This window comes from Erinaceus europaeus, chromosome 8, assembly GCF_950295315.1.
Source record: "Erinaceus europaeus chromosome 8, mEriEur2.1, whole genome shotgun sequence".
NCBI lineage: Eukaryota > Metazoa > Chordata > Mammalia > Eulipotyphla > Erinaceidae > Erinaceus > Erinaceus europaeus.
In genome coordinates this window covers 86,971,173-86,988,341 of record NC_080169.1, presented here as the reverse complement: position 1 = coordinate 86,988,341, position 17,169 = coordinate 86,971,173, and the positions used below count along the sequence as shown (strand labels likewise).

General features: G+C 37.4%; 1 protein-coding gene across 1 annotated transcript in view; it reads right to left on the bottom strand.

The window, feature by feature from the left end:
* CFTR (CF transmembrane conductance regulator) overlaps positions 1-17,169 on the bottom strand; it is a 219,990-nt gene that overhangs the window by 52,039 nt on the left and 150,782 nt on the right. The window contains exon 21 of the mRNA XM_060196479.1: positions 13,776-13,876. Within this exon, the coding sequence (XP_060052462.1) occupies positions 13,776-13,876 (101 nt within the window). The remainder of the gene's footprint in view (positions 1-13,775; positions 13,877-17,169) is intronic.

Here is a 17,169-nt window from a genome sequence, read left to right as displayed (position 1 = left end):
GCAGGTTGAAGCCCTTGGTCCCCACCTGCAGGGGGAAAGATTTGCAAGTGGTGAAGCAGGGCTGCAGGTGTCTCTCTGTCTCTCTCCATCTCTATCTTCCCCACTCCTCTCAATTTCTCTCTGTCCTATCCAACAATAAAAAAAACAAAATAAAAAAGAAAAAGATTTCATAACATTACTGTAGGAGGACAGCAAACAGAAATATGAAAAGAGTCATCTCAAAAACTAACACAATATGAGAAACATCACTAATTTTATAAAAGAAAATTTCAAAATTTGATGTATAAAGAAGCAGAAATAGCTTTTTTTACTATTAAAAATAAATTAGGACTACAGTTTCACACTGCACCCATTAGCAATGGTCTCTGTCCAATCTTCACACCTCCAAAGATAATCACCCTAGTTTTCATAAAGTTATTTCTCTCTTCTCCCCCCCCCCCCACCTCTTTTATTACCAGAGCACTACTCAGCTCTGGTTTACAGTGGTACGGGGGATTGAACCTGGGACTTTGGAGACGCAGGCATGATAGTCTCTTTTCATGATGCTATCTACCCCCTCTCATTTTCATAATTTATTAACAACTGTCTGACTACTTTTTTCAGGTTTATGTATTTCATTATATTGCACATCTGAATGAAACAGTGTTTTAGAGAAATGCAGGCCATTTGGTAATAGATGTAAGCATCCTTCAACACACAAAAATAATGAAGGATAAAACTCCATAACCTTACCTCTTCTCTACCCCCACCTCTATTTATTTATGTATTTATTCAATGTTTTTTGTATTAGTGACAATTAATACATTAGGACAACTAATAATTGTAGAATTGTTTTTATATAAATGATTAATAAATAATTTATTACTGATAATAAATTTGAACACTACTGAATGATTTCAGGGATGTGGGAGATAGAGAGTTGAAAAAGGGGGGACAATTGGTGACGCACCAGGTTAAGCACACATACTATGCAGCACAAGGACCCATGCAAGGATCCCAGTTCGAGCCTCAGGCTCCCCATCTATGGGGGGGGGTGGATTGCTTCATAAGCGGTGAAGCAGGTGTGCAGATGTCTTTCTCTCCCCCTCTCTATCTTCCCTTACTTTCTCAATTTCTCTCTGTCCTAGCCAAAAAAAAAAAAAAATCAAAGAAAAAAATGGCCATAGGAGCAGTGGATTCATAGTGCAAACATGGAGCCCCAGTGATAACCCTGGAAGCAAAAAAAAAAAATGAAATAAACATTAAACTGAAAAAGAAATAGTCACCCCATATCTAAGACTTTGGGACAACAGTAGTGATAACCACTGGGTTGGTGGGGGCACAGAACTTTGGTGGTATGAAACCATACCCCTATTATCTTATCTTGTAAATCACTAATTAAAAAAAAAGGGGGGGAACAGGGGAACAGTGCTTTAAGTCTTAGAGGCTTTCTGTGTGGGAAAACATTTTCTCACTCACCATACTAACCTGAACCTAAAGGTTAAGACTGAATTGTCACCATAATCTTTAGGTAGTGCATGTAAACTCAAGAGAAAATGGTTATTATGAAAATAAACTCCGTGTTAAAATATTCTTTTTAATTGAATTACTTTTCTGCATTTATTACTTTAGCTCCTAGAGCACACAGTGAAATGCCATATTACTATACATTATTAATCACAACTTGTTTCTACACAGGTGGATTCACATTCTGTAATCTATGGAAGAACACATGGCAAGTCAGTGTTGTTTTTCCTTACTTCAAAATGTTACAGATGTGGCATTTCTTTGTAAAAAAGAAAATTCATTGCAATGAGCAAAAAAGGCATATCTCAGGCAAATACATGTGTTAAATATATTGATGCATATTTTCAGTATTTATAAGTTATCATTATAGTAGCCATTATAAAAGGCAAATAATCTCAAAAGCACCCTTGTATGTGAAAAAAACTGACATCATGGGGCCAGGTGTTGGCGCACCTGGTTGAGCGCACATGTTACAATGTGCAAGGACCTGGGTTTGAGCCCTCAGTCCCTACCTGCAAGGGGAATGTTTTGTGAGTGGTGAAGCAGGGCTGCAGGTGTCTTTCTGTCTCTCTCCATCTCTATTACCCCCTTCCCTCTTGATTTCTGGCTGTCTCTATCAAATAAATAAATATAATAAAATTTTAAAAACTGACACCATTAAATGATTCTACTAGTTCAACTAATGCTTACTTAAATTCTATCTGGTGTTATGTTTAAAGTGTGTGACAGGCCACAAACAAGTGCTGTTTCCATGTGGTTCATTGAATCCAAGTGTACTTATGCAACATCCATTAAAATATTTCAAAGGAAGGGCAGGGAGCCTAATTGTTAGGTAAAAACACCTTTAAGCCCGAGGCCTTAAGATCCTAGGTTTAGTCTTTGGGACCAATGTAAATCAGAGGTGATCAGTGTTCTGGGTTAATTTTTTTTTCAAAAAAAATAAAATAAAAATATTTTCTCAAGATTTTTATTATCGTAATAGGATTTTCAAAAAAAAATCATAATTTTGAAGTATTGTGTTTCTACCAGTATATCTTGTCATAATTCTTTATATGAATTACCAATACATCTAGACTTACATCTATCTATACTATGCTATATACTTCAATCTGCATGTTGGTTACTGGCTATTGTATGAGACGAAAATATTTTCTGGCATTCTATTAATTCTGAAGTGAATTATATCTTTCAAACAAAAAAAGAGATCAAAATTACAATTCAGTGACCAAATCTAGCCACAACTATTTTTTTCCTATAAAGGTAATTCAGTAATTACGATAGAGATCACATAGTAACCCAAACTGAAAATAGTCATTATCATAATGTGACCCTTTAAAGAAAAAATGTTTACTTTGCAAGCATCCCAGGTGCCCAGAGGCAGATGAGTGGTTATATGTATATATGTATATATATCAACTATTTAAAATGATTTTTTTGCCTTATTTTTTATGGAACTAGAATGAATCATGTTAAGTGATATAAGCCAAGAAAAGAACAAATACTGGATGATCTCACTTATAGGAAGAATTTTAAAAACAAGGGCAAAAAGGGGAAACACAAAGAAAAATCTGAACTGGGTCTGATGTCTTGCACCCAAACCAAGAAGAATATGGGGGAAGGAAGGGGTGAAGGGATCTGGGGAGACTTTAGGATTCTGTAGCACGATAGTAGAAAGGACCCAAGTTGGGAGAGAGAATGTTCTGCAGACATCTATTACTATTGCAGTGAGATGAGAAATTACACCAGTGTGAAAATAACTGTATTGTAACTCATTAACCCACCAACAAAATGATTAAAAAATGAAAATAATTACTGATTTATTGCCATGAATCAGAATATAAGAGCTAAAATTCTATCATAGATAATATATAATTCAGTCATTCACAGTCTGGAGACCTATTAGAATCAATTGAAATATTGTAAAACATATAGACTATCTCTCCATTACATTGGCTTTCAAGCAAACCAAAAATAATCATTTTAGTGGTTTCAAAGGACCCTGAATAATATGTATATAAAGATTCTTAATAGGTTAAAAACTTCTGATAGATATAGAATTTTATTTTTATTGAGGTGCAATGAATTACAGCACATTTGTTTATACATGCATATGGTTTCTTTGTTTTGCATAGCAGGTATCTGTCATGACCACCTGTTCCATTCCCTCCCCAGATTCTCTTGCTTTGATACAGAAAACTTCCGATATATATTTATCCCTTCTTGATAAAAGTGGGAAAATTGAAACCTGAGGAGTTAGAATGGTAGATAAAAAAATCTCAGCACATGAAGATTAACCTGTTTCCTTAATTCTCCAACTACAGCAGCAGATAAGCTATCCCTGTTTCACTGTTTTTCCTAAAAACAGAGAGGGCAGCCACCAGAATAAGCCGGGGAAGACCATGTATCTGCAGGTTTACATCTACATTCCAGTCAGTGAGGATCCAAAATGCAAGATTGATGCAATCTGAGAAGAGTTTTCTGTCAATAGAAACTTGCTCTCTGTCTCCTCTGTCTTTTTATTGCTCATGTTTATTTTGGGTTTCAGTAAAGATCAAATGACTGATTGCACAAAAACCAAGGAGAAACTTGATGGGAAAAAAGAAGGGGGATCTGGCTTTTCTTCATTGCTTTTCTTCATTGTAATTCTCTCACATTGAAAGTGGTTTGGTATAAAATATTGAGGAGTGGATTCACTTCTACCATTTTTTTCCTTTCTGTTAATGGTATTTTGATCTTGTCTTTCTGTTCTTCACATGACTTTGTGCTCTGTCACAAGATATCTTTTCATTCAACCATTTTTCTTTCCATCAGCATTGCTTTCTTAAGTTTAAAATGAGCTAACTAGGTTGTTAACAGTGGTGAAAGGTTAACTGCCTTATTATAACAATGAGATTGAGTTTGGGTGATTAATTAGCCATCTGCTGCCTTGGTAAAAAGATGCTAGTAGCTTTACCAATAATAACTACAGTCCACAGAGCACCTGAGATATGGAGGTAAAAAGGAATTAACACTTCCCATCTTTACAGAATGGTATAACCAATACAACTGAAATGAACTTCAAGCTGTACAGATTTTATGTTAAAACTAGGGAATGAGTTAGATAATGACTATTAAAGCATTGTGATATTAGTCAAAATAAGTGAAAATCTCCTAACATGTTTTTTTAAAAAATGGGAATTATTAAAGTTATCTCCACCAGTACTGGATAATTTTGCTTTTTTTAAATTTCTGGTATGAGTCACAACTTATTAAACTATATTGTTCATAAGGTGACAGTGTTCTGATGATATTTTTTCCAACTGACTATATAAAGCTAGACAAATTAGTAGATAGAATAGAAGCTTTGTTCTCCTTTAACAGTTTCTTGATACCCCATGTATATTTTGGGGAGATTCTATACAAGAACTGATGCCATGAAATGTCAGGTCTACTGGGAGAAATTCTGACTGTGTTCTATGAATATATGGAGAGGTTAAACTGCTAGTTAGATATATGTTGAGAGAGCAGAAAACTGGTCTAAACAAGAGGTATGAATGTTGGGCCTTAAAGCCAGGCCCCCTGCTCTGCTTAAATAATCATTATTTTGCCTGAAAGATCCCCACCACGTTATCCCCTCAGGGTATTGTTAATTCAGTTAAAACCATCGCAACAGTTGCTAAGGACGCTTTCACCTTTCCAGCATGCCTTTTGCCTCTCTCCACCCCCTTTCCTAGCCATTTCCATTTCCAACTTGCCACTTCCAGTTTTTACCCTATAAACCCCACTGCTATTCCAATTTCACTCCTTTTTCTCTTCCACATCCTGACCCGGAGAAGACCTGGAGAAGATCTGGAGAAGGGCTGGTGGGCATAGTGGAAGGCAGCCATTTTGATAGCTCCACATGGCCTAAACTGCTGTGCTCACACCCAACTCTGGAGCATCTGCATGAATAAAGATTTGCATTCCCGCTCCGCCATGAGTTACTGGTCTCTTCTCTCCCCAGTGACAAAACCCGACATATGAATATGATTAATAAGGCTAAGCTTTCTGAGATATGGAATCACATAAAAACAGTGGGGGCGGGGCAGATAGAAAAGGTCTGATATGTGCCTAATGCTTAGAGATCTGCATGAAATGAAGGGGTCAGCAGAGAAGTTAGGAGAAACCAAGAAGGATCACGAAAATCATGTGGGCATAATGAGGAAAGCAAGGGCATCACAAGAAGAAGGACTTTGCATGGTCTAAATATTGCTGAGAGGTTGAGGGAAACACACTGACTTAAAAAAGATACTGGTCAGGAATCTTGGGGGTGGGTGTGTGGATATGTGTGACAGAAATGGAAATTAAATCAAATTAAATGGAATGGAATTAAATGAAATAGGCTGTGAGAAGAATGAGATGATAAAATGAAGGCAGGCTAGTCTTTAACTATTGTAAAGAAGTCAATAAAATGGGGTGCTAGCAGAAAGTCTTTTAGGGAGGAAGGTTGCACAGAAAGAATTTAACTGTATATTACTAGTCATTATACCGGAGAGTACAGAGGTGGAATATGTGACTGGAGATGCAATATATGTTGTGAATCACCAATAAATGTTCAGTGGTATAACTCTTGGAAAGAAATGAAAGAATTCTTTCTGATTTGATCTCTGTATTCCTATAAAGTATGTAACAAGACATTGACTCTATAGACCCCACATCTTAGAATATAAAATAGAGAATTTATTAGGAAGATAAAAACAAATGTTGGCCATTTCTGAGTGTCAACAATTAAGATATGAAGTCAGTCATAAGTGCAAAGTGTCTCCAAGATAGTGACTGGATGTCTTACACCCAAATATTACCTTTAATAATTGAATGCTAATGACACTGGGGCCTGGGTATATGCAAAGGATAAGAAATAAAAGAACAGTCATATCTGTGGGTTTTTAAATAGCTTGATAGTTATATTAACACTTGACTCTGTGCCCATTTATAAAACAAGTCAGTTATGTAAATGAAATATTCAAGTTCAGATGATTTTTTGAGTAGTCCTACACTGAAAATAGAAAGGCATGTCTCACACAAAATACCCTAATTTATTAAATTTTAAACATAGTTCTAAATTCAGTTAACAACTAAGTTAAGTAAAACGACAACACATTATTGCCTTCTTAAACCCTAAGACAGCAGAAACCCTCCCCATTCTTGATAAAACCCATATTTCTCCCATTCCTGGAAACTCTGGGTCTTGGCTCACTTTTCAGCAGTCTTATCTTGACCCATACCAACTGATACTGCATCATGCAAACAGTACCACCTTGACATGTTTCACTTTGGACTGTGTCCACAGATGACAGGCCTGTGATGTCAACCCATTCAGTTCCAGTACTCTGGTGAGACAGTTCCTAGCTCAGAGAACTTCACAATCCCATTTCAGGTAGTGCACTTCCTAACAAAGCCCTACCACCTAAATATGAACCAGGGCCCAGGAGACAGAGCACATGTACACATGTATTCATAAGTTAGGGGGAAAATATATATCTTGAAGTAAAAGTACACAATGTGACCCCATAAGTGTAGCAAGCAAGTAGAAAGACCTAAAAAAGACACCATGAAGTATTTAATCAAATAGTTTCTACTTAGACAGATACTTTCCTCACCTACTTCCTATTTCATGTCCCTCAATCAATCCTATGCTAACCTTATCAGACAAAATAAGGACTACAAAAGCTGGACAAGAGACCAGCATACTTTAATGATGACTCTTTTGATTACTACCAGGCCACCTCATCTTCCAGGGCCCTAATAGTCAGGGAATCCTGGGATTTCCACACAGACATGATGAGCCTAGACCTCTAACAGATCCCTCTCACCACTGTCACTGGTCATCTCCATCAGGAACAACATAACAGACCCCTTTTGGGGTCATTACAGGACCTTTCTCTCAATGTGGATCAACGATGGCAGCGACTGCTCCATTCCAAAAATCCTCTACCATCAAGGAAGATGGTTCCAGCAATGGGTGCAGGCCTAGAATGTTCCTAGTTATGACCACAGAATGCAATCTCAGACCTACAGGGATGCAGAGGTTACATAAGCTCCTGTACTGAATATAGGTCCCAGATCAAATCAATAGGGTTTATAGTTAACGGTATTTATATATTTTTCCCATATTTGGGAGATACTCTCTTCTGTGACCCAGCTTTCTAGTCCTATTTCCAACCCTGACACCATCTCCCCAGAAAATGCCTTTGGTCCATGTTAGCTATCGACATCAGGCAAAAATTCGTAATGTCATGAGCTCCTTAGAATATACCTAAAATACACCTACTACTAACTTTTTTAAAAATGGAGACTCTTAAATCTCATCTGCTATATTCTTGCCTTTAAGTTCCAGATTATTAAACAATTTTTTCTTCTTTATATGCTTTTTTAGACACCAAGTTGCAGGTGGTAATATGATGCCAACCTGACTTCCCCGGAGAGAGGACCTCACCAATGTACTCTGGAACCCCATCTCTATGGAGCCCTGCCCCACTAGGGAAAGATAGAAACAGGCTGGGAACATGGATCAACCTGCCAATGCCCTGGAGAAGTAATTACAGAAGCCAGACCTTCCAACTTCTGCACCCCATAATGATTCTGGGTCCATGCTCCCAGAGAGATAACAAATAGGAAAGCTTCCAACGGAGGGTATGGGATATGGAACTCTGGTGGTGGGGAATGTGTGGAATTTCACCACTCTTATCCTATGGTCTTGTCAATATTTTCTTTTTTTTTATAAATAATTTTTTTTAAAAAAGAATATCCACTGTGCTTTTCAAAGGCTACTAAAATACTCTCTTCACCAACTGTGTATCTGTGTGATACTAAATTGTCTTCACCTGCTTCGACCAAAACAAATTTGTGACAGATTAAATGCAGAGGAACTAATAAGGTTCAGCTGCCTTTCACAAAAGCAGATATTAAAAAATTTCTGCCAGCAACCTCACTAGAGTCCTGGAGCCCTACCTTTCCAGAGCCCTGCCCCACTAGGGAAAAATGGAAACAGGCTGGGCATATGAATCAACCTGCCAATGCCCATGTCCAGCAGAGAAGCAATTACAGAAGCCAGACCTTCCACCTTCTGTATCCCATAATGATCCTGGGTCCATACTCCCAGAGGGATAAAGAATAGGAAAGCTTCCAGTGGAAGGGATGGGATGGAGGACTCTGGTGGTGGAAATTGTGTGGACTTGTTGTACCTTTCTTACTCAACAGATTTGTCATTCATTATTAAATTATATTTTAAAAAAAAAAGTCTGCCAGGTAGTGTTTTGCAAAAAACTGAGAAATTTTACACATGTACCAACAACTGTATTTACTATTGACTGTAAACCATTAATCCCCTCAAAAAAAAAAAAAAAAAACCTTGAAACAACCAAGTATGTCTTGCATTATGACCTTTTTCTCTTAGTTTAAAATAACTCCAAGGTAAATGGACTTCTAAAGCAAAAATTAAAAAATAAATGCCAGTAAGAAAATTAGTTAGGACTGGGCAGTGACACACTGGGTTAAGCACACACAGGAAAGACAAGGACCCATGCAAGGATCCTGGATCAAGTCTGGCTCCCCACCTGCAGGGGGTACCTTCACAATGGTGAAAATGGCCCTAAGTGGAGGTGACAGTGTTTTGCTGACACCTATCATTGGGACATGAGAAATTGTACCCATGTATCAACACTATAATGTAAACTACTAACCACCCCCAATAAAATTATTTTTAAAAAACCTGCCAAAACAAGAAATGACAAACAAAAACCAAAACAAATAAAAAATGACAACACATTGAGTTTTACCTTCAGAAGTCATAAGGACTGATAATGCCAACATCATAAAAATATGAAATCTCAGGAATCACAATCTCTCCTCCTAGTTTCAATATACACCAAAGGAAAATAATAAAGTTCCTGTATTGTATTATTGTATCAATCATATGGGTGAAAACAATATAATGGAAATTAGTAGTTTGGTAAATGCCTCACAAAGGCTCAGGAAGAAACAATTGATAGGGAAGTGAAAATGAACATAACTTTGATATTCAAACAAAAGAATACAGTTATTAAAACAAAATCAAATATAAATATTGGTATCTTTCAAAAACTGCATTGTAACATAATAGTTTGCACAAGCATTTTTTATGCCAGTAAATGAAAAGACACAATGTCAAAGTACAGGTCACAAAGTCCAAGATAGTCATATGAAATACTAGAAGTAAAAATTACTAAAGAACCTTTAGAATAAGTTGGACATGCAAAATAGAAATGCACTGAACAAATTTTTGACACCAATATGTAAAGGCTATAACATAAATAAAGGGAATTAATATGTCAAAATAAAGACATTGTGCATATGCAAGATTAGGAAAAGTTTTTAGATAAAACTGAAGTGCATAAGGATTTTTAATTAAACTGATAGAAAATTTGGATAGAGAATCAAATGAAGGAAAGCACAGTATTACTATTAATCTGTTATTTTTCAATGGGAACATGTTTTTCTCTTCCAAATCCCTTTACTGAGGAAATAATGATTCATATGACAGTTGTTATCACATGAATTCAGTTTCTTATCTCCCAGTGACAAGTGTCTGCACACCATTCCCACCACTAACTTAAGCTCTTTCACCAATGTGCACTGGAAAATTAAAACAATTTTAAGTACACTTAGAATACCCCAAACCAAAAGCATAGCAGACAGGTGATAGGATTTATGAAAAAAATCTGATCAAAGTAAATTAAATGGAAATGGAAAAAGAAAGAACACCACTATATATATTACATTAAAGTTAAAATATCATTTAATAAATTATTAAAATGCTTTTGTTAAAATACTTAAACACTTGCCAAAACGACATTAAAGAATTTGGTTTTTATGGCAATGTTCTAACAGGAATTGATTATACAAATTTCCTAGCTGATTGAGTGTTCATGGTTTAAGAAAGTGCTGTCTCAGAGAATGGGAAAAAGAAAAGTGAAGTTAAACACACTATTATATAGTCATTCTCATCTTAATTTTCTAGACAGTCCACAAATTCAGTAATGAATAATTTTATTTTCTTTCCCTTTCTTTCTTTCTTTTTTATAGGACAGAACGAAATTGAGAGGGGAGCTGAACTTAGAAAGGGAGAGGGAAAGAGACACTTGTAGACCTGCTCTACTGCTTGTGAAGCTAACCCCCCTGCAAGTGGGGAGCCGGGACTCAAACTGGGATCCTTGAACATGTCCTTGTGCTTCATACTATGGGCACATAACACGGTGTGCCACTGAATGACTAATTTTCGTACTGGTATTTATTTTTTAATTTTTGCTTTAGAAATTGATTTACCTTGGATTTTATTTAAACTAAGAGGAAAAGGTCATTATGCAAGCCATACTTTTTTTCTTTATTGAGGAAATTAATGGTTTATAGTCAACAGTAAATACAGTTGTTGGTACATGTGTAAATTTCTCAGTTTTCAACAAAACAATAACCCTCAGCTTTGGGCCTCCTCCACTATCATGCATCAGAAACTGAAAGCCTCCTTAACACCCCCACCCCACCCCACCCGGCAGAGTCCTTTACTTTGATGCAATACACCAAATCCAATCCAAGTTCTGCTTTCATTTTCTCTTTCTGTTCCTAATTCTCAATTTCTGTCTGAGATCATCTCATATTCATCCTTCTTTTGCAGGCTTAGCTCACTTAGCATGATGCCTTCAAGCTCCATCCAAGATAACCTAAAGAAGTTAAATTCATGGGGGCTGGGCAGTGGCACACCGGGACAAGTGCATATATTACCATGTGTAAGGTCCTAGGTACAAGCCCCACCCCGCACCTATGGGGGGGCACTTCACAAGCAGTGAAACAGATCTCTAGGTGTTTCTTCTTATCTCCCCTTCTCAATTTCTCTTTGCCCGATCTCTATTAAGTATAACAGAACAAAAGGCAGGGGGAGAAAAATGGCCACCAGGAGTGGTGAATTCCTAGTGCCAGCAGCAAGCCCTAGTGATAACCCTGGTGGCAAAAAAAAAAAGTTGAATGAATCACTTTTAATATCTGGGTAGTATTCCACTGTGTATATATATATCAAGTGTCCAACAACGGATGAGTAGCTGAGAAAGTTGTGATACAATGAATGACTAATTTTAAATACAGGTCTTCAGAGAGATGAACAGAAGTAGGTCATAGGCTCTCCAGACCAACAACAAAGTCTGATTAAAAATTATGCATTTGAGTTGGGCGGTAGCGCAACAGGTTAAGAGCAGGTGGCGCAAAGCGAAGGACCGGCTTAAGGATCCGGGTTCCAGGCCCCGGCTCCCCACCTGCAGGGGAGTCGCTTCACAGGCGGTGAAGCAGGTCAGCAGGTGTCTGTCTTTCTCTGCCCCCCTCTGTCTTCCCCTCCTCTCTCCGTTTCTCTCTGTCCTATCCAAGAAGGACGGCATCAATAACAACAACAATAACTACAACAAGAAAACAACAAGGGCAACAAAAGGGACTAAATAAATAAGCTAAATAATTTTTTAAAAAATTATGCATTTGGGGGCCAGCAAAGTAGTTCACCTGCATAGTATGTTGGGCACCACGGAGAAGTGAGAAGGGAGATCCAGAGCAGAGAGGGAACACAAATCTTTATTCGCATGGGCACCTCAGAGTTGGGTGAGAGCGCAGTGGTTCGGACCATGTGGAGGTAGCAAAAATGGCCACCGGGATCCCGGACCACCCTTTTCTGCGTCTAACCACTGAGGTGAAAACCAGGCAAGAGGGGCGAGGGGCAGAAGGAGAAGGGCTTTACAGGGCAACAACCAATCAGGACAGGATTGGTTGGGAAGGGCACTTCGAGAATACCTCATTAACTCTCTCGGGAACTGTCACTAGCCTGAGGGGACATCAGGTTAAAGCCCAGCCACCAGTATAGTGAATGAAACTTCAGTGCTGTGGTCTCTTTCACTCTTTCTTCCAGCTCCTTTGTCCTTAACTATATATATAGTCATTTTTCATAGAAATGAGAAAAGTGATTTATTTCCTTTTTTCTATCATCTTATTTGTCATGGAACTTGTGCCCTTAATATAGTGTTAACAAATATGCATAATTGGATCTGAGTTCTAGAGAATCAAGACAAGAAAAACAATAAAACTGAAATATAATCTTTATACACACTAATAAAATATCCAAATGTGTGTCAATGTGAATCAAATAAAAAGAAAAAATGATAAATTCTAGCACTAAAGACTAGAAATAAAAAAAAAAAGCTAAGAAAAAATTTCTATGGAAAATATAATGCTGACAAATCTAAAAGCCCAAGGTAAGGGAGAAGTTCTTAACCAAGATGTCAGAAGCACATACCATAAAAGAAGAGATTAGAAATTCAATGTCACTAATGTTAATGGTACCTTTTCATTTAGAACACTGTAAGGGAACTTCCTAACTACAGTTTCATGTTTGAAATCTATAAAACTGACAATCAAAAATTACAAAACTCTACAACTGGTTAAGCAAAAAAAAAAAAAAAAAAGGTCTAATTGAAAAATGGGAAACTGACATGAACAATTAACAGAAAAGGAAACTTAAATGGTCAATAAATATATAGCTGTCTTAATTCTTTTTTAAAAAAAACTCTTTTTTCCCTTTTGTTGTCCTTGTTTATCATTGTTTACTGTTGTTGTTACTGCTGTTGTTGTTGGATAGGACAGAAAGAAATCGAGAGAGGGGAAGACAGAGGGGAAGTGAAAGACACCTGCAAACCTGCTTCACCGCCTGTGAAATGACCCCCCTGCAAGTGGGAGCCAGCGCCTGGAACCAAGATCCTTAAGGTCCTTGTGCTTTGTACCATGTGCACTTAACCCACTGAGCCACCACCTGGCTTCCTGCTGCCTTAATTCTTTAGTATTCATTTTACATCCATCAGATTACCAAAATCAAAAAGTCTGACAATATTATGTCTTTCTAAGTTAAGGAACCTTGAGAATTCTGTCATGATGGGAATTTAAATTGATACAATAGACTAGAGAACAATTTAGTATTACTCAGAAATTTCATGTCCTTTTTTGTCTTAGAAAAGTCCTGGGATAAGAGAATATACAATAACATATAGAGCATCACCAGATTGGAAAAAAATATATATCTTTGTATAGGAAAGGAGATAGAGAGCTACATGCAGTGATATTAAATTTATCTGAGTTGTTGTTCTTTTCCTCACACTAGGGATTGGGTATATAGATGTCCCTTCTGTCATTATGTATAATACTCTATTTGAAAATTTCCTCAAAAGTTAAAGAAAAAGATAATTACTTACCAAGCTATCCACATCTATGCTGGAGTTTACAGCCCACTGCAATGTATTCATGATATTCATTGCTAAAGTTAAAATAATACCAACTCTTCCTTCCCCATCACCTATAGGTGAAAAAAAAAACATAAAATGTATTATTGTTTTCTATGAACCACTTTGTTACATTTCTATTTTTTAATATGTATTTGACTTGGTAAGAAATCAAGAGACAAAGGGGAGAGAGGAAGAAAAGGAGAGACACACCTGCAGCCCAGCTTCACCACTTGTGAAGATTCTCCCCTGTAGAGAGGGCTGATGAGTTTAAGTAATATATGTAATATATGTATTCAACTAAGTGTGCCACTGCCTCTCCCCTACATCTCAATTTTATGACAATTTTAACCACTATTCATTTCAGCTCAGTACAGCACCTAGTAATAATGCCCTGCACATACTACATTTTCCACAAATGTTTTAAATCAGAAAAGTGATTTATTGTTAGAAAAGAGATGACCTTTTAAAAGCGCTTTGAATATTAAAGGGACTTTTGGTTTTAGGCTGTATCCTGATAAACTTCTTTACAAAATAAGGTGACAGCAAGAGAAAGTTTTATTTGAGCAGCATCATGGGGATCAAAACTAACAGGTCTGTTATTTGTAAAGAAAGCTTGCTGTGGGGGCCGGGTGGTAGCATACCGGGTTCAAATGCACATAGTACTAATCATAAGGACCCACGCAAGTATCATGATTCAAGCCCCTATCTCCCCACCTGCAGGGTGGTTGCTTCACAAGAGGTGAAGCAGGTCTGCAGGTGTCTTTTTCTCCCTCTATTTTACTCTCCCTCTCAATTCTTCTCTATACTATTAAAAAGAAATCGAGGAAATAGCCACAGGAGCAGTGGATTCATAGTGCAGCCACAGAGCCCCAGAGATAACCCTGGAGACAAAGGAGGAGAGGGAGTGGAAGAGAGAGAGGGGAAGGGAGAGGGAGGGAGAGGAAGAGGGAGAAGGAAAGAGAGAGAAAGGAGAGAGAGAAATGGAGAGATTGCAGTTATCCAGGGACTTGGGTATGGTCTAATGATACAGTGCATTCCTTGCATGCAAGAGACCTAGGGATTGACGCCCACTACTGCATGACTTGAAAAAAAATCCAACCTGTAGAAACAATACTTATTTAATTAGAGTTAATAACCTTCCATAAATATTTATTACAACCCCAAAATTTCTGACTGGAACTATCTTAGATCATAATAATTTTAGGTTATCAAGTGTTGACTAAGATTTTGCACCTGTAATTCCTCAAAAAATTGTCATAGGGTTCTGTTTTGAAGGAAATACTTTAGTCCATTATTAATTGAAATTTCTGTTTCCATATCCTTAAAAGAAAACACATACAAGAAACCATGTGTTTTAGGAGTAAATAATTTATTACTGTTTTTAAGATTCATCTAGTCTCCCACTATTCCACTCATTATGAAGGTAAGAATAAGGTAAAAGTTGGGGGTTGGGCGGTAGCACAGAGGGTTAAGTGCACTTCGGGCGAAACACAAGAACTGGTCTAAGAATTCCAGCTCGAGCCCCAGATCCCCACCTGCAGGGGGGTCACTCCACAAGCAGTGAAGTAAGTATGCAGATGTCTTTCTCTCCCGCTCTTTGTCTTCCCCACCTCTCTCCATTTCTCTCTGTCCTATCCAGAAACAATGACATCAATAACAACAATAATAATAACTACAGCAGTGATGAGCTAACCAGGGCAACAAAAGGGAAAAATATAGCCTCCAGGAGCAGTGGATTCATTGTGCAGGCACAGAGCTCCAGCAATAACCCTGAAGGCAAAAGTTAAAAAAATTAAAAAAAAAAATAAAGGTAAAAGTTTAAAAAAAAATCACAATAAAAAGTAATGTAAAATTTATGAGTATTTACTATGAAGTGGTAATATACTAAGTATCTTGCACAAATTATCACATTTATTATTCTTTATCTTTTTTATTATTGTGGTTATTATTGTTGTTATTAATGTCATTGTTGTTGGATAGGACAGAGAGAAATCAAGAGAGGAGGGGAGACAGAGAGGGGGAAAGAAAGATAGACACCTGCAGACCTGCTTCATCGCTTGTGAAGTGATCCCCCCTGCAGGTGGGGAAATCACATTTAATTTTTAATATTTATTTTTCTCTTCTTTTATTGGGGGTTAATTGTTTACAGTATAAACTTTAACACATAGACATAAACTTTCATCTCCCTTTGATAGGTGCCCAGGAGGTATTTGCTCCCCTGGCCTATGACCCCTTCCTCCATCATATACTAGGACACCAATTCCCTTCCCTTCTTCCACAAAGCGAGTTGCTTTGATGTAATACATCATACCCAGTTCAAATTTCACCTTATATTTTTATTTACTGTTCTTTATCCTTAAGTACCACCTATGAGTAAGAGAGATACAGAAAGACATACAGAGAAAAACAAGAGCACAGGGCTGGGGAGACAGTATAATGTGTGTTTTTTTATCTTTATTTATTTATTGGCTAGAGATAGCCAGAAGTTGAGAGGAAGAGTCGATAAAGAGGGAGAGAGATAGACACCTGCAGACACTGCATCACCATTTGTGAAGCTTTCCCCCTGCAGGTGAAGTAGGGACTGGAGGCTTGAACCCTGGTCCGTACGCATTGTAACATGAGTGCTCAACAAGATGCACCATCACCTGGACCCTTGGCTTAGCAAAAAGACTTTCATGCCTGAAGCTCTGAGGGCCCACGTTCAATTCCCAGCACCACCATATGCCAGAGTTGAGCCATGCTGCTCTCTTTCTTTCTCTCTGTAGTTCTCTCTCATTAAAATAAGTAAAATATTAAAAATAAAATGAATAAACTATCTACTTCATGGATGGTTGAATTTAAGTAGCATACCAGTCTTAGAAGAAGAAAGAGAAGGAGAAGAAGAAGAAGAAAGAGAAGAAGAAGGAGAAGGAAGAGGAGGAGGAGGAGGACGAGGAGGAGGACGAGGAGGAGGAGGAGGAGGAGGAGGAGGAGGAGGAGGAGAAGGAGGAGAAGAAGAAGAAGAAGAAGAAGAAGAAGAAGAAGAAGAAGAAGAAGAAGAAGAAGAAGAAGAAGAAGAAGAAGAAGAAGAAGAAGAAGAAGAAGAAGAAGAAGGAGAAGAAGAAGAAGAAGAAAAAGAAGGAGAAAAACCAGAGTACTGCTTAACTCTGGTTTATGCTGGTGCTGGGGGTTAAACCAGGTACCTCAGAGCCTCTAGCATGAGAGTCATTTGCATAACCATTATGCTATCTCTCCAGGCAAATGATCACATTTAATACTTATTACAAGCCTATGAAATGAGTACTATTATTTTGTGTTTTTAAAAATGAAGAAAATTAGGGCTTTACAAAAATTAATTGATACATATAAATTAATACCAGCGTAG